The following is a 23,747-nucleotide window of genomic DNA, read 5'->3' on the forward strand; positions in this document are numbered from 1 at the left end:
TATTATAATTACCTTGCCATTGCAAGGAAGCCCAGATATGTACATTTGGCTATTGAAGGTAGTAGAGACTGTACTCCTTCTCTCTGATCCCACCACTTGCTCTTTCCATGGGAGGCACCAAAGAGAAACTGGTAGGCTCTGCCCTTTCTTTGACTTCCCCTTCTCTATTGAGCCTTCCTGGGTGACTCTAGGTTACACTGATTCTTCTCCTTTGTTCTTACCCCAGGGCACCATATATACTGAACATTTTAGCATTTAGTGCTATTGAAGTTAACTTTTCATCGCTGCCTTCTAAGCTGTGCCAGGAATGGGCACTGTTTGGGGAAGGCAACCCAAGGTTGCCTGGATCTCCTCAACCCAAGGTTTTAGCACACATCCAGACATGTGACAAATCCTCTGCAAACACCGGGTCTGGACCTATGGGCTGGGATGCTCATGACTCTACCAGGTTGGTGCTTTATTTCATGACAGTTTGGGAGCAAGTAGAGTTGATTCCGGGATAGAAGGCGAAAGAAGCAAGAACATCCAACCCCTGAAGAGGGCATAATGCAGTTCAGTGCCCTTGCAGAGTTCCCCGTGGTCAGACCGCAGGGACATTCCCTGAGCTCAGCAAGACACTGACTTTGGGAGTCCTATAAAGGGAAAGGGCAACTCTGCAAAACTGGAAGTGAAATTGCTTCAAAGAAGGGCAATTCTTAAATGGCAGGGGAAAAGTAATGCAATCCTGGTAAATGCGGGAACAGGATACTTGAGTCAGCTGAGAAAGCCCAAAATATTATTGCAAAGAAGAATTATATTTTTATTAGTTCACTGTCAGAAATAAGTAAACAGAAAACAAATGAAATCACTTTACAGAAAGCACATTCATTACTTAAAAGTAGCACCTTAGTGATTGGCACTGTCCGGTCATATCCACCAGTCAGGTTCACTCATGCTGATGAGTAAGCAATTCTTGATTGTTTTCTTTGCAACTCTGTGTTTTCTTGCATGGCTATTAAAAAGCAGCTGGCAATTTTGACAATTTTGTTTGCTTGGCCGTACTATACTTGTTCTCCCTCTTGGATCCTAAGACCTTTTTACTTTCCAGACACTTCCAATGTCTCTGGGTCACTCTCCGATGTCTTACAGATAGATGGAGGTGGGGACTGCCAGGGTAGCTGAAGCTGAATTTCAATTTCAGTTATTTTTTTAGTCCTTTCTAAATTCAGGCATCCAACCGCCTCCCCCCCCAAAAAAACCCACCACCAACAACAAAAATAAAACAACCGAACTTGCTTAGAAGTGCAGGTGGTCCTGAATTGCTTTAGCAACACCACCTCAAGGAAATCTTCACGGACACAGGAACTAACATCTCGGTCACCAGAACCTTTTCAAATGGATTCATGTCTCCGTGCTTCTGTTTAACTGTTTCTGTGTTCCCATCCATCACAAACATATTATTGGTGCTGGCATCAGAATACTGTGTTCTCACTGGTTGTCATAAAACTGATGCACTTGTAGTCTTGTTTGAAAAGTTGTCAGTATAAATAACACATAAATTCACATTTTGCATAATAGGGCCTATTCCTTACAGATCAGGTCCTGAGAGTATGAAACATACAATACATCTTGACACAGAAGTGTTCAATAACAATAAATTAATAAATACATAAATTACTTAAATATTTAAATAGCATTAAGGTCGGTGGCAACCTGCTAGCTAGAAAATCTATAAATAAAGTAGCTAATTGCTTCAGTGGGCATTTGGCATTTCAATGTAAAACTACTACAAAAACATTATAATGATCCTTTGCAAAAAGCAAATTAGGTAGAAAATAACTTTTGGGGCCTATTCCATTGTCTCTTTAAAAACTTCTGCATAATATCTTCCACTTTTCCTCCAAGGTTTCATCCTGGGATTGGAACCTGAAAAAGAATGCCAACAGTCTATGTGAATTAGAAATGTGGCAGCAAACCCTTCTTATTTCGCACAACATATTATTGGGGCAATGAGGTTTTAGGGATTCCATGTTAGAAGGGCCCAGCCTGCCCGTATGTGGTCTAGGATATGGCTGCTTTCAGTGTCCCCCCAGGATGCCTAGGAGAAGGTTCTAAGTCCTGAAAAGAGCTTGCAAGCCCCCAGGGTGCCTAGGAGAAGGTTCTAAGTCCTGAAAACAGCTTGCAAGCCATTTTTGCTCTGACCCTTAGAGCAACAGGACCTATGTATGTTTTCTTTACTGCAGTATCTCTGTACCCAGCACAGTGCCTGGAACAGTATGGGCATCAAATAAATATCTGTTAATGAACAAATGTATGTTTCTGACTCTAGTGACTATGTGCCGGACACCCTGTCTCCCCTTTCTTCTCCTGCACTGCTCCCCACCGAAGCCCTGCACCTGGGTCCACTGAGTGTTCAGGTACGGGCTGGGCTTTGTGGGCCTGCTCACCTAACTGCAGGACACGGATGCCCAGTTGCTCCAGGATGAGCTATAGTAGCGGTCTCTGGCTTGCACGCGGATCTTGGCATCCTTGTGGCACACGACCTTGGCTGAGGTCTTGTCCACGGAGAGTCTATCTTTCTGCAAAGCAGAGGGATGTCTTTGGCAATGCAGTCACAAGATGGGCTGGGCCTATTTTTGCAATGCTTGGTCTCTCAAAACAAGTACACCTGGGTTTAAGGGCTCCACAGTTGCAATAAACAGTGGAGTTGTATAGAACTTGCGCCACCTACTGATAGAAGCTCTAAACACATTTTCTACCTCAGCCCAGAGGGAGGAATGGTTCCGTCCAGCTCACATCTTTCTAGCACAGCTACCTTGCCTGAAGGCCCAATGCACACTCAGTCTGTACTGGGCGATGGTGGGACTAGGGCAGATTTGCTATAGCTGCCCCCTGGATATTCCTAAATAGTATATCCTGATCCTTTTATCAAAAAACGTGCTGAAATCCAGGCATTGTTTACTTTTATTTGTGTAATCACAGGAAAATGCTTTAGGCTCTGTGTCTGAGTTTCGTCATTTATAAAAGAGGGATAATAATCATTCCTACCTCAAGACGTGTAAAAGTTAAAGGTAATCATCATGTAAAACTCTTAGTGAAGTCTTTCATCAGGTAGAAAGTATTCAGTAGATATTATCTATTAATGATATAAATCTTATGTCGGGAAGATACATATGAAGTTTTTAAATAATATTTAGGTAAAATTCACCAGAATAGCCCTTCCCTCCTACAAAACATAATGCTCAGGGAGTGACTGAATGACTGAATTCCTTCTAAATGCTAAATACTATCCTGAATAAGGCCTTTATCCAGTGATTTCTAAAACCGGGGTCGAAGCAGTGTTGGGCTTTATAAAAGTGCATCTTGGACCTGGGAATTATGAGGCCAAGGCAAGAAGTTTGAAAGCCATTGTCATAGCCTGTGTGAACACTAACATTCTGTTCAATAAGATAATTTCACCATCTGTGGAACAGCTGGGAATTATCCATTTTGGGTGAGACATAGCATGAATGTTGTATCATTCACTACACTTGCTAAATTCAAGCAATAATTTTAGGCGCCTTGAGCCCAGATTTCCTATATGGGGATCAATTCTGAGTGCAAGAATTAATGACGAACCATACTGGAGGCAATAGTAGCGTGGTTCGGTGCAGGCCATTTGCGTCCCCTAGACTGAATCCCGTGGTTCTGATCCTTCCTCTTTCCTAGCTGAGTAACTTTGAGCAAGTCATTTAACCTCTCTGAGCTTCCATGACTCCACGAGTGAAGTGGTGATAATACTGCCTGGCTTTGCAGGGTTACCTTAAGGATTCAGTGAGATATGCATGTGAAACCCTCAGCGCAGTCTCAGGCACTTAGAAAGTGCTAGATAAACGTTAGTTACTGGTATCCTCATCCCCTGGATGTGCATAAAACTGAGTACATGGAGCCTGGATCACATCTTACCTTTTCTCTGTTGTTCTTGCCCTGGACCTGTACGCCAAATGTTAAGGAGAAGTAGGAATGTGGGGTGCTCCAGGTGTCAGGGTATTCCCAGCTCACTTCCACATGCCGAGAATTTTTTAATGGCTTCAGTTGCAGGTTCTTGGGCGGGTCCGGTTTGACTGTGGAAGAATCCCAAGAAACACCCTTTATTTTCCTAATGGGGCTCTTTGGTGTATGGTGTATGGTGTTTGGCTTCTGAACCGACTTTCACCTTTGACCAGTTGTGAGTCCATAGGTAGTTACTTCACTTCTCTGGGCACCTGTTGGCAGACATGAGGCACCCCTGCTGCTGGTGCCTGTGGAAGGCGGCCACAGCCTCTGTGGCTGACCCCTAGAGAGGCTCAGAATCCTCACCACTGCACAATCAGATGAGCCATAGCAGTGGAACCACCTCTGCATAGTGCTCAGAAGAAATTTTGTAGAGACAAGACTCATATCTGGGCTACGTGGTGAAGGACCACCCTCTCTGTGGTCAATATGCCTCTTTGCACTGAACTTGGAGCTGAGTGGAGCCCCTTGCTGGGGATGAGATGAGAGAATTTCCACTTAGTGCTCTTTCTGTTGTCTTTTCATGGCTGCTGGCACTGACTCGTCTTGCAGCAGTTATCAAATTGTCTCTATGCTCATTCATTCATTCAATAAATGATGACTGAGCACCCGTCACGTGCCAGTCACTAACTAGACTGTGCACAGAGGATACAGTAGCGAGTATCACGGAAGACTCTAGACCCTTGTCTAGACAAGGGCAGAGGAGACATTCTATGGGGTGTCCAAATCCCAAAGACCATGGTTCCTGGTAGATGCTTTTCAAATATTCTTCTATTATTAACATAACTGACATTTTTCTTTTTTCCTGTAGAACTCAGCTAAATGTCACCTCTGAGAGACCTTCCCTGGCCATCCTATGTAAATGCAAACCTTTCCCTACCCGCCAAGGGCAGTCTCTCCACAAAAGCTAGAGTGAGTTCTGTGGTTTTATACATTTTACTTCATGATGAAAATTCAGTGGATAAATGGCAAAGGAAATGAAAAATGGCAAAATCTCCATCTGCAAATTAAAAAAAATCGATGTCCATTTCGGAGGGTCTTATATTCCAATAAAGAAGACTCTTTTCCAATGCTGGAGAAAGATTGGTTGGGAATAACCACAATTAGTATGGAAGCCTGGTATGGTATGGTATGCTTGAGGGGCTCCTCCTAGGTTCCCTGTGGAAGCTTCCTGGACAGCAGAATAGCAGAATACAAGTATAGCCAAGAGTCTACTTATTCTTTCCTTTTTAAATGTATATTTATTTATTTTGTGTGTGTGTGTGTGTGTGTGTGTGTGAGAGAGAGAGAGAGAGAGAGAGAGGAGAGAGAAAGGAGAGAGAGAATCCCAAGCAGGCTCCACACTGTCAGCAGGGAGCCAGATGCAGGGCTCGAACTCATGAACTGTGAGATCATGACCTGAGCCGAAATCAATAGTCGGTTGCTTAACTGACTGAGCCACCCAGGTGCCCCAAGAGCCTACTTTTTTCTAGTGGGGCGGGACTGGGTCTGAATTGTTATCTGTGAGATCTGGGGCAACTTATTTAACCTGTGTAAGACTCAATTTTCTCTTCCTTAAAATGCAGACAATAGTATCTACATTGTACGCTTTGGGGGGGGGTTAGAATAAAAGAGATAATGCATGTAAACCCCTTACCTCAGTGCATGGGGCATTGTGCACATGTGACAAATGGCATTTATCCTTAGTAAGTACGTATAATCAAGCAAACTCACTGATGTCCCTGATGAAGAAGCTGCTGGTGTAGTTTTCGTACTTGAGCTTGTGAATAGCGTCCACCACGACTTCAATGGGTAGGCTCTCCTCGGCAGCCGGGCAGGCACTGCCCTCCTGACACTCCACTGTGTACTTCTTATAATCCTTGTTGTCCACTCTGACCTTCTCTGCTGAGAGTGTCGCTGCTCCACAAGTCACCCCTTGGGGGTCAGAGGAGCTGAAGTCAAAGACAGACATTACCCTGTGTCACACAATTGTGGATGAGTTTCTAGGGGCTGGAGCCAGGCAGCTGTTTGAGGACACAATTTCTCCAACTGGTTTGATTTCTCCTAAGGGGGTAAGAATCTGCCCTCCCCATGAGAACAAGCTTTGCTTCAAGAGGTGGTACAAATATTTAGAGACAGCTCTGCATTTACATGCCTCTGGCCTAAACGAATCCAGAAATTTCTAGATCCAGAGCCCTGGGTTAAATCTCCTTATTAGAATTTTAAATTCGTTTTTCTCATTCTAATTACACAATCAACACATGCTAATGATAAAAAATTAAAAAAATAAAAATGTGTATAAATGAAATGTGTGTGCCTCTTTCAACCCTAATCTCACTCCCCAAATAGAAATACTATTCATAGCTTGTTGTGTCCCTCCAGACCTTAGTCTATGAATATTCAGACCAATCATATATCCACATGTATATATATACATTCACACATATTTTGTCTATATACACAGACAATGCTTTTATTTTCCATTAAATAGGATCCTATTATACATATATATATATGTGGTTTGTAACCATCTCTTCCCCCTCGGAACATATGGAGAGCGCTCCATGACAGACCACACAGATTGGGTTATCCATTCTGATGAATGCACGTTAAGCTGGGGGATAATGTACCACACTTTATTTAGCTTTTCCCCTGCTGATTACCAAAAACATTACAATGAACACTGGCTTCCATGTCTCTGTGCCCTTGTATAAGCATCCTTTTAGTATGGATTTTCATCTTAAAGATGGAAAAGGAAGACTCCAGAGGTTAATTTGCTCAGTTAATCACCTGGGGTTTGCTCTGTTACCTTGCCTTGTTCAGGAACCTAGATGGTGAGTGAGGGAAGTCACACAGACCGGCTAACATAGGTTCGGTATCCATGGAAACTGGTTTCTTAGGGGAAGTCCAAGTGTATTGGACAAACAACGAACTTCAGATTAGTGACATCAGCAGAGGGAAAAGGAGTTGAAATGGCCCTGAGAAAATTTCTGGAGGCCTCAGAGTTTTGGAGTCGGCTTCAGGGCTTTCAAGATCTGTGTCCGAGAGCTTTTGTTTCTCTTTCCATCTCAGGGTGCAATTTTGGCAAGTTATTTGTAGCTTCGATTTCCCCTTTTATGCCTCTCCATGGTGCCGTGAGCCTTAATGAAGCATTGCCAGGCAATCTGGATGAGTGGGTTCAAACACAGCAGAGGCTATTCTCAGGCCCCAATAATGTCCTGTTCTAACCTACACATTTGTTCAGGTGATTAGCTTAAATCTCCATGTTCTTTTCCCAATTTAGGCAAGAGGGGGTGTTGAAAAAAAATACAGGTTTGACTGTGTTTTCTCACTTATCATTAACTGATAGGCCATTGCTAGGTTGCCCTTATTTTCTTAATGAAATAGTTGTCACAAAATGCTAAGAGATCAGAGTGGTTTCACTTACCCTCTGCTGCTTTTGACAGTGAATTTCAAATCGGTACTGATTGCCGTCAGCCACCAGCAGGTGAAACGTCCAGAATAATTCTTTGCCTCACATTTTAGAAAGATCTTATTTTTGGATTCTGGATTTGAAAAGAACAAAAATTCAATATTTAGAAGTTTTCTTTCAGGTAGATCTTAATTGTGATGAACCACAGGCCACCAAGTGGTACAGGAATGAAGATCTTCCATTTATTTCCTTGGAAAATGATGTGCTTCCCTGACAGGCAGTTCAGCGAGGACTGGGAATGTGTCAGTAGGATGCTGATTCTGCAGAGTATACTTTGCACCTGATATATCAGAGGGAGGGATTAAATTTGGCAAGGCTGCCATCCCAGAGCTGAGTTATGAACTATACACATTGGTTAATTTCCATTAACCATTTAAAAAGAACTTCAGGAAAACCAACCAGATTCACCACGAAAATCTCTGAACATGAGATTTGGATGGTTGATTACTCAAAGTGTCTAAGAAAGCAAAGAAAAACAGGTGCTGGGTGGTTTCAGCAAGGGATTTACATTAAATTTTTTTTTTTAATTTTTTATGGGGCAAAAGAGAAAACACCATATGAGGGAATGGGATTACCTTTCTGTTCCCTTAAGATATCAGTGGACCAAATTCCATCTTCCTTTTTGTGTATCAGGAGGAACGAATGGCTCAGAACCTCGCCTCCTTTATGACAGGTATACTGGCCAGCATCTGCAAATTCTTTGACTTGGATGGTCAGAGTTTTACCAGAGCCTAGGACTTCACTGCTCTGGTCAGAGGTCCAGGTGATGTCATCTTCTTCAGGAGTATTGCAGGTGAGGACCACCATTTCTCCGGGGGCATCAGGGTGCCAGTCCAACTCTACAACATAAACTGGAGAGCACAGGGAGTGGAGAACAGGACTGTGAACAACGTGAACTTGGGACTGGGTTTTATGAACCACCTGTGCATTTGCACTGCAGAAAAGCACAGCCTTGCTTGTAACAGCAAATACTTGCTGAGATGATCTCAGGTCACTGGGCCCTACTTGGGCTCCAGGTCGTGAAGAGACAACAAAGAGTAGTTTGTTTGTTTAATTTTTATTTATTTTGAGAGAGAGAGAGAGAGAGAGAGAGAGAGAGAGAGAGAGAGAATGAATGGGGGAGGGACAGAGAGAGACAGAGAGAGACAGAGATTGAATCCTAAGCCTGCCAGTGCAGAGCCCAATGCGGGGCTCGAACTCACCAACTGTGAAATCATGACCTGAACTGAAATCATGAGTCGGACCCTTAACCAACTGAGCCACCCAGGCGCCCTAAGACAAGCAAAGAGTTTTACAGCTGCCATCCACTCATTAACTGACGGGCTGTCTTCAATAATTAACTTCTGATTAGCTGGCAGATGGAGAAGGCCTTGATACACCAAAAATGCAAAGAGCACAAAACTCTTTACCAAAGACCTGGTGGAGATAAGAACCTTCCAGCACAACTTTGGTTTCATAGGGAATAAGGCAGGGCACAGAAATGTCAAGAAAGACTGACCAGCACTGAAATCCTGTCCCCACGAATTGGCTAAGGGATTTGGAATGAGGTACTTAATCACCATGAGCCTCAGTTTCCTCAACAGTGAAATGACAATAATAACATCTATGTCGTAGGTTTGGCTATGAGGATTAAATAAAAAACAAACATATAAAGCACTTAGCACTGTGCCTACCACAGTAAACTCAGTGTTTGTTATTGTTATTCAGAGATCAAAGGGTCAGATGACTGCACAGAGAAACTGTCCTACAATTTTCCAAGGGCATTTAAGGATTTAGTCCCTACTGTGCAAAACTCACCAACAGAGATTTTCATTCCACTTTTAAAAACAATTTTACACCCTTATGAAGCAGTTCAGTAGATCCTGGTCTTCCCATTTCATACCGAAACCAACAGGCCAAGCAAGGTTACATCAAGTAGGAACACAAGAGCTGTAGCTCAGGCCTTCTATCTCGTTGACTTTGCACTGGATCTCAAATACGAGTATCCAAACTCACACCTGAGGAATGGCTTACTAGAGTATTTCAATGAGTGTGCCACATCACAGCTTCATTCATTCACTCATGCATCACTTATTCATTAACTAGAATCATTCAATGCACTGGTTCCCCAAACCTGATCATTCAGCCACCATTATCAGCAGCAGCACCGAGGAAACTGATAGATATCCAAATTCAGAGTTACCAAACCAGCCACTTTGGGATGGGCCTGGTGGTCTGTTATGCTCTCCCTATGATTTTGATGCCCTCTCTAATTGGAGAGCCACACAGGTGAAGAGCCTGGATTTTGGAGTCACATAGGTCTGAGTTTAGATTCAGCTCTGTATCTTATACTTGCCTGTGGCCTCAGGCGAGACATTCAATTACTCTAAGCTTGGGTGTCATCGTTTTTAAAATGAGCAAAATATTAGTGCTTGCTCCAGCAGGTTGAGACATGGATTATATAAGCCAATTCATACAACAGCTTAACGTAGTGCCCTTAAATGCTCTATAAATGGTGACTTTTATGGTTGGCGTCCAAATGTAAAGCATTGTGGGATATAAAGTTCTCACTTTAGATCCGAGGGATTTTTAACTACTGAATCGGTAACAAAACAAGAGGTAAACGGTATTTGGGACCCAACTCTTTGGAAATGATTACCTACGCTGAAATAAAACCGTGTCTCACCTTCGGCTTTCTCTAGTTTTTCTTTGTTCTGCTGGAAATTGAACCACAGCAAGGCTATTTTTCTGTCACAGCTAAAACTCAGAAGGCCTAGAAGACCCTTACCCAAGAACAGGGGAAAACAACCACAAAGGGGAGCCTGATGAAGAGCATCTGGAACCTTGTGCCTGGCTTTATCATCTCATCTGGTCTCCAAAGTCCTATGCCCTCTGTTTCTCACATGGACTTCCTGGAATTTCTGTGGTTTACCAAATTAGAAGTAACTTAAGGGTTTACTACGTGAGGGCCAAGTTTCCTGAGCTCACTAACTATACGAGGATTGATAGGAATCTGACATAATCATCTAGCTCAGGCTTTTGCCTTTCTTCAAGGCAGGGTCTAAAACTCAAACCCTCCTCAGGCGGAGAGGAGATGACTGAATTCTTGTCTTCCCAAAAAGATTAAGAATAGAAGAATAGTCCCACATTCCTTTCGGGTACCCATTTTCCAGTGTGGTACTTTCCTGACTATCGAAAGATTATTTCTGGTCATCAGCAGAAATGTCTTCACTTGTAACTTATGCCTATTTCCTCCTATTCTCCAAGCACATAGGAAACCATTGCTCTATGTCCTTCTTGTAAGACCTTCTTCAAATACTTAAATGCACAGGCTTTGAAGTGAGACAGAATTGGAATCAAGTCCCTGTACTATCCTTACCAAGTATGTGAAATTGGGGAAGTTGCTTAATCTCTGTAGCCTCTATTTTCAACATCTCTAAAATGGGGTACAGACAGTCCCTATTTTATATGGATGTTGTGAGAATTAAACGAGAAACATTTGAGGTCTTTCAGGAACAACTAACAATCAGTTAATACATTACTTTGTGTGAGATAATAAAAGGATATAGTGAATTTCACTAACACCTATTCTATTATTCTAGTAATTTTTATTGGTCATTGGGATTATACACAGGTTCTTTTGAATCATCATTGCCATCACTTTAAACAACCAAAACAATAGCAGCTAACATTGACTGTCACTGGACATCTGTTGTGCTGTTCCCTGAATTCACTGACACATTTAATCATCTGCATAGTAGACAACTCTTTGTGATCCCCAGGTCACAGTCGAGGAAACTCAGGCTTGGAGGTGACCCAGCTCAAGGTCACCTACCTGATAAGTGGCAGAATCAGCCTTTGAGCCCAAGTCAATGTGAGTCTAGTCAAGTGCATAGTCAGAGGTTAGTACTCTTGGTGCCAGCAGAGGGGGTGATATTGTGTGATGGAGCGGGGATGAGAGAACAGAGTTCTTATACTTTTCAAATCCTTCACTTTGGAATTTTAATTGAACGATACAGCCAGTTTTTAGTAATACTGGCAAAATCCATATATCTTTTCCCATCAGAGTCCACACAAAGCTCCTACTGTGGCATTTAATGTGAAGGCCAAACAACACAGACACCCTCAAAGGTGAAGGAAGGACAGACGGCCCCACACATTCCCAGGGATGGCACTCACTAGGAGGCCCCAAGGCTTGGTTTCCCCTTCTAGTCTGAGGTCCCCACACCGCCTGCCTGACAGTCCTGGCTTGGAATTCAGGGTCTCCCCAGAGAAGGAGAGGCTGGTTACCGTTTTTCTCCAGTTCCCATATGGCCATGAGGGGAGGTGCCAGCAAAACCAGGGAAAACCAGGCGATGACCAGCTGCTGAGGATGCATCTGCAGGAGGCGGAGAAACAGAGGAGAAGAAGGAGAAAGAGAGAGAAGAGGAGGGAAAAGAGAAGAGACAATGTCAGCAGTTACTCAGTCATTTTGGAAACCATATTCATTCAATGTACCTTGGTTTTAATCTTGATTTGTCTCGTCAGATTCATACCACGCGAATTGCAGGAACCCTGTGCCAGTCTCTGAGTAAGAACATCTCCAAAGAGAGAACCACAGACTATCTGGAGCTGAAGGAGAACTGAGGCCAGCCATCTGATAGAATACTCTTTTTTTTTTTTTTTAAATATTTATTATTTGAGAGAGAGAGAGACAGAGACAGAGAGGAAGCAGCGGAGGGGCAGAGAGAGGGGGAGACACAGAATTGGAGGCTCTGAGCTGCCAGCACAGAGCCCAACGTGGGGCTCGAACCCACAGACCACGAGATCGTGACCTGAGCTGAAGTCGGCCGCCCAACCAACTGAGCCACCCAGGCGTCCCAGAATCTTCTCATTTTTAAGCTGAGAAACCTAAGGTGCAGAGAAGGAACATGACTTGTCTGGATCAACATTCAACCGTTATTTACTTACTATGTACTTACTATGTAAAGGGCATAGAGATAGAGTGGTTAGGAGAGAAAAAAAAAAAAAAAAGGATTTTGGGCCTGGGTCCTGTCTTCTAGGAGCAAATACTGTCATTCAACAAATATTTATGATCCAAGTTATGGCAGCCACCTGGCAGCCAGGTTTAGTTTCTCTCCTCGTTTAGATTGTAACTGCTCCAAACTCAAAGGTTACTTCCTCTCACATAATGAAACAAGTGATTCTCAGACTTGAGCACACATCAGAGTAACCTGGAAGCCTTGCTAAAACACAGATGGCTGAGTTCCACCTACAGAGTGTCTGATTCAGCAGGTAGGGGTGAAGGGGGATGGAAGGAGGAGAGGGACCTCAGAATCTGCATTTCTTAAAAGTTTCCTGGTGCAGCTGATGTTGCTGGTCCAGGGATCACACTTTGAGAACTACTGGGTTAACCCATGTTTAGCGTCCACAGCTCTGAAAACCAAGATGTTCTTTGGAAGAAGGCCATGAAATGTTGATATATCCACTCTGAAAAGTGAAATGTATAATTTTGTGCTAAGTATCAGCTACCATCTTAGAGTAAAACTCAATCTAGATTGGGATCCAGGGTTTATGCAAATCTTCAGGACGTGAAGATTGTACCCTACTTCTGAATTAGGTAGAGATGGTGATTATTGAATTTCATTCTGAAACACCTCCATCCATCTCAGAGAGCACCAATGTTCTGTAGGAACATGTTTTCAGAAACCACTGAATAAATCATACAAATAATAAGACCCAATATTTTTGGTCAGGGGGCACCTGGGTGGCTCAGTCGGTTAAGCGTCCGACTTTGGCTCAGGTCATGATCTCATGGTTCATGGGTTCCAGCCTTTTATCAGGCTCTGTGCTGACAGCTCAGAGCCTGGAGCCTGCTTCAGATTCTGTGTCTCCCTCTCTCTGCCTTTCCCCTGCTTGTGCTCTCTCTCTCTCTCTCAAAAATAAATAAAACATTAAAAAATTTTCAGCCAGATACCTTAAAAATGAACATCTTTTGGCTGGGGTGACTGAATATTGACAAATCACAGCTTTGTTACAATTGCTGCTAATCCTAGGAGAACCTTGCCATGTGCTTTATTCAATCAGATTACAAAGGTTGAGAGTGGCAGATATGGGACTAGAAGTCAGGCCTTCCTGTACTGTCAGCACTTTGTCACTGCAGCATGGAGCTTTCACAGACATGCCCATTAATCATGTCCAAGTTATGACTGTAACAATGTACTAGTTGCCACAGGGTATCAGTTAGTACATTCACAGGCTTGGAGTCCAGCAGACGGGCTTGAATTCTGCTTCCTCCACTTATAGTTGTGTGATGTTGCCCAAATTATCTCTGAGCCTCAGTCTCCTCGTCTATAAAATGGACATTATACCCATTTCAGAGGGTTGTTGACAGAATGCAATGAGATGACATATCATATTATAGAAGGCAGCCAATAACATGTTAGCTTGTACTTAGGTGAAGAGATAAAGGAAAAATGCGATATGTCTGTTTTGTATACAACAGCGGACAAAACCTTCCTGCTGGTTGTAGGGAAATGCCCTAGAGGTATTGTAATTACATAGGCCTGTAAAGCCCAGATGCCGGCACTCTGGGCAGGGAAATAACAGAGATTCCTGGCATCTCCTGGTGATTCTTTTGCACTATCTTAATGCTGGGATTTTCCCTTTGGCTATATGCCTGGCACTTCCTCTTGGGGCCTTAGATGTGTTTGAGAATTTCAGGTGAACTGCACTTCACGATCAAGGGAGCCTTGGTGATGATTCTAAGAAACAACTTGCATTTTAGTATCACCTACATTTTAAACCATGGAACACTGGCTGGATGGGGTGCGGGGGTGCGCGGGCGCCCCCCCGGGGGAAGTGGTGGTGGGTCACTCTCTTAATCCAACCCAGGGAAATCCAAAAAGGGGGCAGCATGTATTTGCCCTGTTGTTCTCCAGATCAGCTGATATCAGAGAGCTATATTCCACAGCCCACATTTCCTTGGCATGTTACATTTGAGAGTCTTGAGGATTAAACATTTTTTTCCATGTAATTTTGTAGGTTTTCTAAATTCTTGAAATCTTTGTGTAAGGAACACAGGGACCCCAGGTCCTGTGGTATGGTTATGCTCCCTAAAGCTGGTGCCAACATGGGCATGCCCAGGACACTTGGGTGGGCATCTCGTTTGCAAGCTTTATTTTGTTACCTTTTAATTTAGAAAGAATTATTATTGGGTGCCTGGGTGGCTCAGTCGGTTAAGCGTCTGACTTTGGCTTAGGTCATGATCTCATGGTTTGTGAGTTTGAGCCCACGTCAGGCTCTGTGCTGACAGCTCAGAGCCTGGAGCCTGCTTGGGACTCTGTGTGTCTCTCTCTCTGCCCCTCTGCTGCTAGCGTTCTGTCATGCTCTCTCTCTCTCTCAAAAAGAAACATTAAAAAAAATAAAAAATAAAAAGAATTATTATTTAAAAATAAAAAGGCAAAATCACACAAAGCATGGGTAGCACCCCCAATTCTAGAGACAGGCAGACCTGCATTGGCATCCCAGCCCTGCCACTTATTAGCTGTGTGACTCTAGGAAAGTCACTTGACTTATTTAAGTCTCACATTCAACCTGTAAAATGGACATCCTATTGTGGTAAGGAGTTAATGAAATAATTCATGAAGGTATCCAGCAGGGTGCCCCAAGGAAGTCAGGACTCCTGGCTGTTTGCTCTCCCTGAATCCCACTCATAGCACTTTTTCCTGTGATTGCGGTAATACAGTTGTCGATGTTTGTCTCCTCTGCCACACTGAGCTCTCTGAGGGCAGGGATCATGTCTTTCTGACTCCACACTATACCTCCAGAGTCTAGCATAAACACTCTGGCCTGGATCTTATGAATTGCTAGAGGAAAATGAATAAATGTACAGAAATCATCAGTTTTCAGATCCCAGTAAAAGGAACCCCAAGAGGTTGTCCAAATTCTTTCCAATATCTTGAAGTTCCTTATCTGACGGAAGTGGGCCATCAGCGGGGGTTTGGTAATCTCTTGGTTAAAATGATATTTTAACCTGATCGTTATTTTTTTTAACCTGAAAAACTGTTGCACACGATTTACCTGGGCAACCATAAGACACTAATAGAGTATAATCTTTTGTTTTCCTCCTCACAGATTTTAAAACCCTTTGGCAAATACTTTTAAACAATGCGGCTGCTTTTCATTTTTAAAGTAGCTTCGAAGTTAATCCAAAAAAATCTGGATAACCCGGACTCCAGTCTGCTTGACTGTTCCAACTATCTATTAAGCCCAACACAAAGTTTGCTCTGCAACTTTCAATTATGAGGTGTAAGTATGAATTCAATTGTTTATTGAATTCATTATGGCTTAATGAACGAACAGCTTTAAAAAAGTTTACAGTCCGAACAGAGGCACCACTCGATACAATTTAACTGGTGGGCATTAAAATTGAGGAACACTCTTTTATGTACACACTACTCTCAGACAAGACAAAACAAGCCCTTCTATCAAATGTGCATTCATTTGTAGACTCTCGTGTACAATTATTATTAGTTGACTTTTAAAATTAAGACCTGATACATCAGTCCCCAAAATACTGACTTTTCATAGTGTCCCGGCAGGTAAGTCACCAGGAATGCCTCCAGAAATCCACACACTCCTGGTAGCTTGCCAGGGGTAGGGGTACCACTCAAATGGTGCTACCCCGGACAGCCTGCGGGCCTGTGGAAAGCTAGAAGGGGCCAAGGAAGTGCTTACCTTGCTTCTGGGCAGGCTGCAGAGTTTTCTGGGTCTGAAACTAGTCTCTTCTTCTTCTTCTTCTTCTTCTTCTGCTGCTGCTGCTGTTGCTGCTGTTGTTACTACTGGGGCTTATATACCCTACTCCTACCAAGCTTTCTGATGGAAACTTAAACTAGAAACTGACTTGTTCAAGTTGCAACACTGAAAACAACTCTCAAAACCTTCTGGGGGAATTTCAAGAAGTTCCTTTTTTTTTTTTTCCCCATGTGTATCAATAATGCTGAGGGAACACAAGCATCAAAATCCCAGGTAATGAACTAAGAGGAAGTGACTTTTGGGTGGGGAAAAAGGAAGGAGATGGATGCTCACTTCTTTCTGTTGACATCAGGGTCAATGGGCTTAAAGCCTGCCTGCAGCAGGCAGCCTCCACAGACCGGAGAAGGAAGGCCAAGGAGAGTTCACACAGGAGGCCAGGTTCAGGTCAGAATCAAGCAATTGTAAGCCAGAGGGTCCAAAAGCAAACTCTATGGTTCTTCTGAAGTCAATGAGAATGAGATGAAGGGCAAAGGACTTAGTATATTTGAGGTTCCCCTCTTCCACATTATTCCTTCAACATCTGGATTTCAGAAACATCCCATTACTACCCATTGTGGCTTCATGCACCACACACGCGCCTGTACATTTATACAGGCACAGCCATGGGAAGATGGTAAAAATGTGTATTACTAGTAAGACTCAAATGTGGAGGGATACAGCTCATGCTCATAGGTAATTGCTCACAGACAGGTGGGGACAGAAAGTGAAATATCCACAGTCAGGGATATAGACAACCTATGCCACACTCAAGGCACACACCGGACTATAACCTCACACTCCTATGCACACAAAACCATAGAGCCCTAGGAGCTCTATACCGATGCACAGAATTAGCAGAATTAGCTAGAAATTCCTAGAGGAATTTAACATTGTTAAGAGGAGTGAAAGGTGAACACGGTGTTAGACACCCACAACCATTCTGCACAAGAGCAGCAACAGAAACACTAGCTGGAACACCAACACCAAGTACAAGCCCACAGATGCACGCCGATAGATACAGGCCGTACCCAGGGCCGCCGAGAGAGGGCGCTGCTGTGAGGCCGTGCCAGTCCCGCGCCGGCGACCCGAGAGTTCGCTCTCACCCGCGAGGTCTCCATTTCGGAGCACCGTCCCCAGTCCCCGCCGCCTGGGAAGTTCCTGGGCCCCGGCAGGGTTTCAGGTGGACGCAGCTTCCCATACTAACTTTCCTTGCAGTTTCTGCGCGGGGAAAACTGGAGACCGGGCGAGAGCAGCGGAGCTTCCCAACCGCACACTTCCTCCCTCCGTTTGACCCATCCGGGGAGGGCGGGGGCTGCTGAGCTGGCAGTCCCACTGTTTATCCGACCTGGTGCTCTGGCTTGGGCGGAGACAGTACTTCGAGCTCCGAGTGCCTTCTCCCACCTCCTCTGCCCTCTAGGCTTCAAGGGAAACAGAAGTTCTTCTCAAGTTAAACAACAAAGCGAAACGTCCTGTACCCAAGTCATATGTAGATATGAACAAAGTAAGTTGCATTGTATTGGGTTGTATGATACCGTGTGTGTGTGTGTGTGTGTGTGTGTGTGTGTGTGTGTGTGTGCTCACGCGTGAGCTCTCCTGCTTGTTACCATGGGCATCTCTGACGAATATAGCTGGACGGTGATGCGGAAGGGACCTTTCCACAGTTTGATTTTTGTTGTTATATGAGGCACCTGTACACTCACACACACATACATATATTAAAATATGTACCAATGGGGGGGTTTCTTTCTGTAAAAATGTGTTTACTACTCCCAACAAGTCATCAAGGATTACTTAACAGAAAACTTAATATAAAGTTGGCAGAAATAGTTTCACCAGCTTGTTTACAGTGGCTGCATCACCACAGGGGAGCCCTTCTGTGGCCTTCCTTAAGTACATACTTACATAAAATAAGACAAGTAAGACAAAACCATTTTACCAATGTGTTCATAAAAGCAGCCTCAGAATTAAAAAAAAAACTGATTTGAATATAAAATCTAAGTAAAAATAGCGTGCTAATTTTGCAAAAGTAGGTTCAAGGTAAGCCTTGCTCCCCCCCACCCCTGGCCCGGCTCAGATTGCAGCCCCAGGACCAGTCCTGTGTGAAAGGTGTGTGGGACCACCTGCACCAAGGACAAGTAGACCTGAATTCCGGCACCTGCTGTGCACATTACTTAACTTCTCTAAGCCTCAGTTCTCACATCTGTAAAATGGGGTTAATAATAGTACCCGATCTTAGGTATGTTGTGAGGTTAAATGAGGTGAGATGCAATGCACTTAGCACAGCATCCTGGCTAAATGCTTAATAAGTGGCTGATTTATCTATCTATCTCTATCTATCTATCTATCTATCATCTATCTGTCTATCTATCTATCTATCTATCTATCTATCTATCTATCTATCCTGCCTGTCCCAGGAAGACTTTTGGTAGCTTGCTAGGGGACATTGAAGCTAGAAGATGAGTGACAGAATTAATGGGAGGAGCCTGAGATAGAGCTCTTAATAGCCCTCATGCCATGAAACCCTGTGGCTGCAGCTAGCCACTCATTTGGCCCTGAGCATCCAGATAACCAGGATGAGAAGGAAGAACCTGCACTTGCCCCATCTCTGCCACAGGCCCGACTATTTTGACAAGTCCAGTTTGCCTATGAAGAAAGTACTTCTCACACTTTATCTGCAGATAATAAAGAATTCAGGTTCTCAGGCGCTACCTTCAGAGATTGTTAATCAGTAGATCTGAGGTGGGGCTCAGGAATCTGCATTTTAATGAGCTTGCAGGTGACTCTGCTGTGGGGATCTTGGCCTGCACTTTGAGACACTCTGAATAACCCCAGTGCGCCACTGTCCAGAGATAACATCTTTTGCCTTCCTTATCTCTGGACACTCACAAGGCCGGACGGCACTCTGGTAATGTCAGCCAAATGCCCATCATCCTGATTTCATAGAAGATGTTTATCACCTTGCCCCACATCACAGTCCAGACTCTGCCCCAAGTAAACTGAACCACAGCCTATGATCTCCCTCAGATTCTTCCTGTGGAAAAGTAAAGTCTGCAGGCAAACAGCAGGCAGGCTGAGCTGTAAGAAGGAGAGGATCCCCCTAGAAACTGAAAATAACTTGAAGAGTTTTCTGACCACAAAACTTTTTTTTTTAACTTTTGTTTATGTTTATTTATTTTTGAGAGAGAGAGAGAGAGAGAGACAGATCATGAGCAGGGGAGGGGCAGAGAAAAAGGGAGACACAGAATCTGAAGCAGGCTCCAGGCTCTGAGCTGTCAGCACAGAGCCTGATGCGGGGCTCGAACCCATGAACCATGAGATCATGACCTGAACCGAAGTCGGAAGTTCAACTGACTGAGCCACCCAGGCGCCCCAAAACTTTTTTTTAAAAGATGAATGCTCTGAGCTTTCTAATACAAATTTCAAATAAAGGGGAAGCCTTGCATACTCCTTAAAATTAAAATGCTAAAAAAATTACACAAGCAATACATGCAGGCATGCTACTGTAGAAACTTCAAACACTACAAATACATGCAGAATAAAAAGTTGAAGCCCTGATTCACATGGTGGTTAGAGGTCACCATTGCCAACATTTTCATGTATATTCCTCCAGAGTCTACTCCTGACTTTTTTCTATGCATTTATATCTATCTGGCTATATAAATAGGGTCATACTATACATATTCTTCTGTAAATTGCTGTTTTCTCACAATAGTCTGTTTTGTGTCTAGTGGTTACTTGTATCTTGCTGGAGGTCACCTAGAATATTCTGTCTGGATCAGTTAGGGCGCTTTGAGCTTTAATCTCCAGCTAGCTTCTCTCAGCCTCCCAAAATAGCTCTCTGGTTCTAGGCATTCATCCACACAGGACAGCATCTAGGATAATAAAGGACTGTTTTTTCCTTGTGTGTCTCTCTTAGGAGCAAAGAATTTGTCCTGGAAGTCCTCGTATTCTTCTCCTCATCTTCCTGGTCACCTATAAACTGATCATTGAGAAAGAGAATGGGCTCACAATGAAAGTCAGGTTTTACACTAGTCTGTTTTGCCCTGAGCTGTGGAGAGGTTCAAGATCCCAGAGGAATGGATACTCCAACTGGGTGGGAACCAGGTAGGTGACTGAGAGTCAAATATAAGTGGTTAGGGCTGTCAGTGAAGTAAAGAAATATGACAATTAATTTCACACAAGACCAAGTGTTATTCCCTCAAATGATTAGCTGCTTTGAGGGGACACTTCTAGTTTAGGGGCATGGGAAGTCGCTCCCACTTGCATGGGGGATGTGTGCCTTTTTTTCATCTTAATTATTATTTTTTTAAATTTATTTTTAAAATGTACATCCAAGTTAGCATATAGTGCAACAATGACTTCAGGAGTAGATTCCTTAGTGCCCCTTACCCATTTAGCCCATCCCCCCTCCCACACCCCCTCCAGTAACGCTTTGTTTGTTCTCCATATTTAAGAGTCTATTCTGTTTTTGTCCCCCTCCCTGTTTTCATATTATTTTTGCTTCCCTTCCCTTATGTTCATCTGTTTTGTATCTTAAAGTCCTCATATGAATGAAGTCATATGATATTTGTCTGTCTCTGACTGACTGATTTCACTTAGCATAATACCATCTAGTTCCATCCACTTAGTTGCAAATGGCAAGATTTCATTCTTTTTGATTGCCGAGTAATGTTCCATAGTATATATATACCACATCTTCTTTACCCACTCATCTGTCGATAGACATTTGGGCCCTTTCCATACTTTGGCTATTATTGATAGTGCTGCTATAAATATTGAGGTGCATGTGCCCATTTGAAACAGCATACCTGTGTGATGTGTGCTTTTAAGAAAAAAGACTGGAGGTTCTATGGCCAAAAACTTAACAGTGAATAATCTGAGTGGTATAATTATAGATGATTTTTGTCTTCTTTTTGATTTCCTTAATTTTCCAAAATGCCTATAATGAACATGTATTACTTCTCTAGTCAGAAAAAATGTCATTGAAAAAAGACATGAATGAAGCACGCAAAAAAGGCAGACTACGTCGTGGTTAAGAATTTGCTTTCTAGAACCGGACAGTGCTAGGTTAGATATGGTCCATATTTATGTCATGTAATTGAATGTGCTCTTGGGATGAGAGTTGCTGTGTCACTGCTGAAGCGCTGGACTTTATGGGTGGCAGTGGAGACCCAGTGTCATGGGTGTGGTGTTTCCTGGAAGCAGAAGGCAGTCCAAAGTGATCTCATTCAAGTTTTCAAGTGTCATTCAGATATGTTTTTTGTTTTAATGCTTTATAAGAGATCCCTAAAGTCAGCTTCTTTTTTAAAAGGGCTGAGGTGTCTTCACTTACCTCCTTCCCTTCAACAGTGAGTCTGGTCACATTTCTACAGTCACCCTTCCATCTGGGTCTGCTCTGAAGGCAGTGGATGTCGGATGCCGTCACTGCAGAAGTCCGTTGCCCAAGTGGGCATCTCTGCCTGCTAGACTGGACGGACTGCACAGTAATACAAGTGTTCCACTTTGTCATTGATATCTTCATTTGCATATGGAAATCTTTTTCTCTTCCTTTCTAAGTGCAATTTTATGTTAATCCCAGTGAAAGGAATGGGTGTGCAGGCCGGAAGTGGGTGTGTCCTGGGCTGTAGGGTTGCAGAGGTATCTAAATGCTTATGTTAGAAAGCTGCGGGAACAGTTGGTCTGGTATTACTGTCACCTGAGACAGGTAGAACCAAGCAAGGTGGGACCAAGGTGGAGAGGGCAAACTTCTGAGGTGAAGTGCTACCATCTACTGCGTCTTTCCACGTCAACTCAAACCAAAAGACAATTATTGCATATCAACTGGCCACCCCTGCATCTGTAGGGTAAATTGTTAAATCATCGTTCAATAAAGCATATTCCTACTGCTAGAATTTCTGGGAGCATAGAATTCTCTAGACACGAAGTAGCTTGGACCAAAAATCAGGGCCTGAGTTTTAGAGCATCTTCCACTGTGACTGTTGGTCTAGGACTCATATTTGAGCCTATGTTAATTTCTCTCTTTATTAGGCGTTTATATTCATCTGGGCTTTTTTTATTATATCTTGCTCTGGAAACCTTCCCTGGAAGGCAGCTATTGACCCTGGTCTCCTGCCCTGTCATTTTCTCTCCAATTTTTGGCTTTAAAAAATCCTTTCTATTTATTGATCTATCTTTATTTATTTTTGATGGTACTTTAAAAAAATAACTCGTGCCCCTGGTTAAAAAAAAAAAATCAAATAGTACAAAGGTTGTTAGATATGTCTGTCTTCTGTAGGTGCCTCCTGGATTCCCCAGTGTGAAAACTGTTTATACCACAGATCCAAGGCAGGCTGTTCAAACTTACCTGTCACATTTGGTAAAGACCTTCCAGTCATTTTACGTGAATATGTAACAACCTTTAGACCACGGGAGATAGAATGGTTTGATGTGGGCACTGCCGCCTCCAGGATTTGCTCAGGTTGGGGAGACCCGATGAGGCGTGAAAGTTAAATAATGCCAAGACAAATATGTGGCTTGGTACCGGGCGGTTAGTCACCAAACTGATTTACACCTAGGGCACTACCGTGTATGTGGCATAAGCACCAATGATGATGAAATGCCACTCTGGAGTATTTGAGAGGCCAGAGAAATTTAGCAAAAGGGAAAAGCAGCATCCTCACTTCTATCAAAAAGCAGCACAGCAAACAGACCCTGGAGTTGATCGGTGTTGAGTTTTGGTCTCTGCTCACTTCTGCCACATGGATGACCTTGGACAAATCACTTCAACTTTCTGAGCCTCAGTGTCCTCATCTGAGGAAGATGGGACCTCTGATAGTGTACAGCTCTGAGAGTAGATACAAAAATCAAATTACATTCTATGTACAAGGTGGATCAACAGGGGCATCTGGGTGGCTCAGTCGGTTAAGCGTCCGACAGTTAAGCGTCAGTCAGTTCGGGTCACGATCTCATCGTTTGTGGGTTTGAGCCCTGCGTTAGGCTCTGTGCTGACATTTCAGAGCCTGGAGCCTGCTTCGGATTCTGTGTCTCTCTCTCTCCTTCTCTCTCTCTGCCCCTGCCCTGCGCACACTCTTGTCTCTCTCTGCCTCTCAAAAATTAATAAATGTTTAAAAAAATTAAAAAAAGAAAAAAAGATGGGTCAATAGATGGTAACTCTTATTAAAATTAAATAATATAAAAAAGGAATGTGGTTCATTGCCAGACGAGTTTCTGGTCTTATGATGGAGCAATTATTAGGTCATGCAATAGCAAAATTTTAATAATGATTTTGTCTTTAGTAGTTTGTTTCTTTAATTACTTTTCATTGGACTACATGTTACTGAGCACTTACTTTATGCCAGATGCTATGGCAGTGTAGTAGAAATGCTGCCCCTGCAGTGATGCTCTCACGCATCCTAGGGGGCAACCAAAGAGCCAAGAGGCAATGACACTGGGGTGTGATACATCTTACGATGATGATCAGGGTAGGGTGCTTTACAAACATACTCGTCATTGGGGTGGTGGTCACAGAAGGCTTCCCAGGAGAGGTGATGTC

At 43.3% G+C, this 23,747-nt stretch overlaps 1 protein-coding gene and 1 long non-coding RNA gene across 7 annotated transcripts in view; one reads left to right on the top strand and one right to left on the bottom strand.

Moving 5' to 3' along the window:
• Window positions 1-775: 775 nt before the first annotated feature.
• On the bottom strand, window positions 776-17,361 carry IL12B (interleukin 12B). 5 transcript variants are annotated; one of them, XM_040443517.1, is made up of 9 exons: window positions 17,245-17,349; window positions 16,160-16,676; window positions 11,732-11,819; window positions 8,038-8,313; window positions 7,418-7,535; window positions 5,725-5,942; window positions 3,925-4,082; window positions 2,427-2,558; window positions 776-1,905 (listed from the first exon to the last, which is right to left on the bottom strand). In XM_040443517.1, exons 3-8 carry the CDS (start codon window positions 11,817-11,819, stop codon window positions 2,427-2,429), a joined length of 990 nt encoding a protein of 329 aa, XP_040299451.1. In that variant the 5' UTR covers window positions 16,160-16,676; window positions 17,245-17,349; the 3' UTR covers window positions 776-1,905. The 5 variants fall into 5 exon arrangements, with proteins under 5 accessions (XP_040299451.1, XP_040299418.1, XP_040299463.1 ...); XM_040443484.1 differs by lacking the exon at window positions 16,160-16,676 and having other exon boundaries at window positions 17,245-17,361; XM_040443529.1 differs by lacking the exon at window positions 17,245-17,349 and having other exon boundaries at window positions 16,511-17,230.
• Window positions 17,362-17,488: 127 nt separating this feature from the next.
• The window catches only part of LOC121010138 (uncharacterized), a 66,302-nt gene continuing 60,043 nt past the window's right edge, over window positions 17,489-23,747 (top strand). For both annotated transcript variants that reach the window (XR_005781017.1, XR_005781019.1), the window contains exons 1-2: window positions 17,489-17,717; window positions 20,133-20,320. This is a non-coding gene — a long non-coding RNA (uncharacterized LOC121010138). The remainder of the gene's footprint in view (window positions 17,718-20,132; window positions 20,321-23,747) is intronic.

This window comes from Herpailurus yagouaroundi, unplaced genomic scaffold (genome assembly GCF_014898765.1).
Source record: "Herpailurus yagouaroundi ecotype Mexico unplaced genomic scaffold, PumYag 29, whole genome shotgun sequence".
NCBI lineage: Eukaryota > Metazoa > Chordata > Mammalia > Carnivora > Felidae > Herpailurus > Herpailurus yagouaroundi.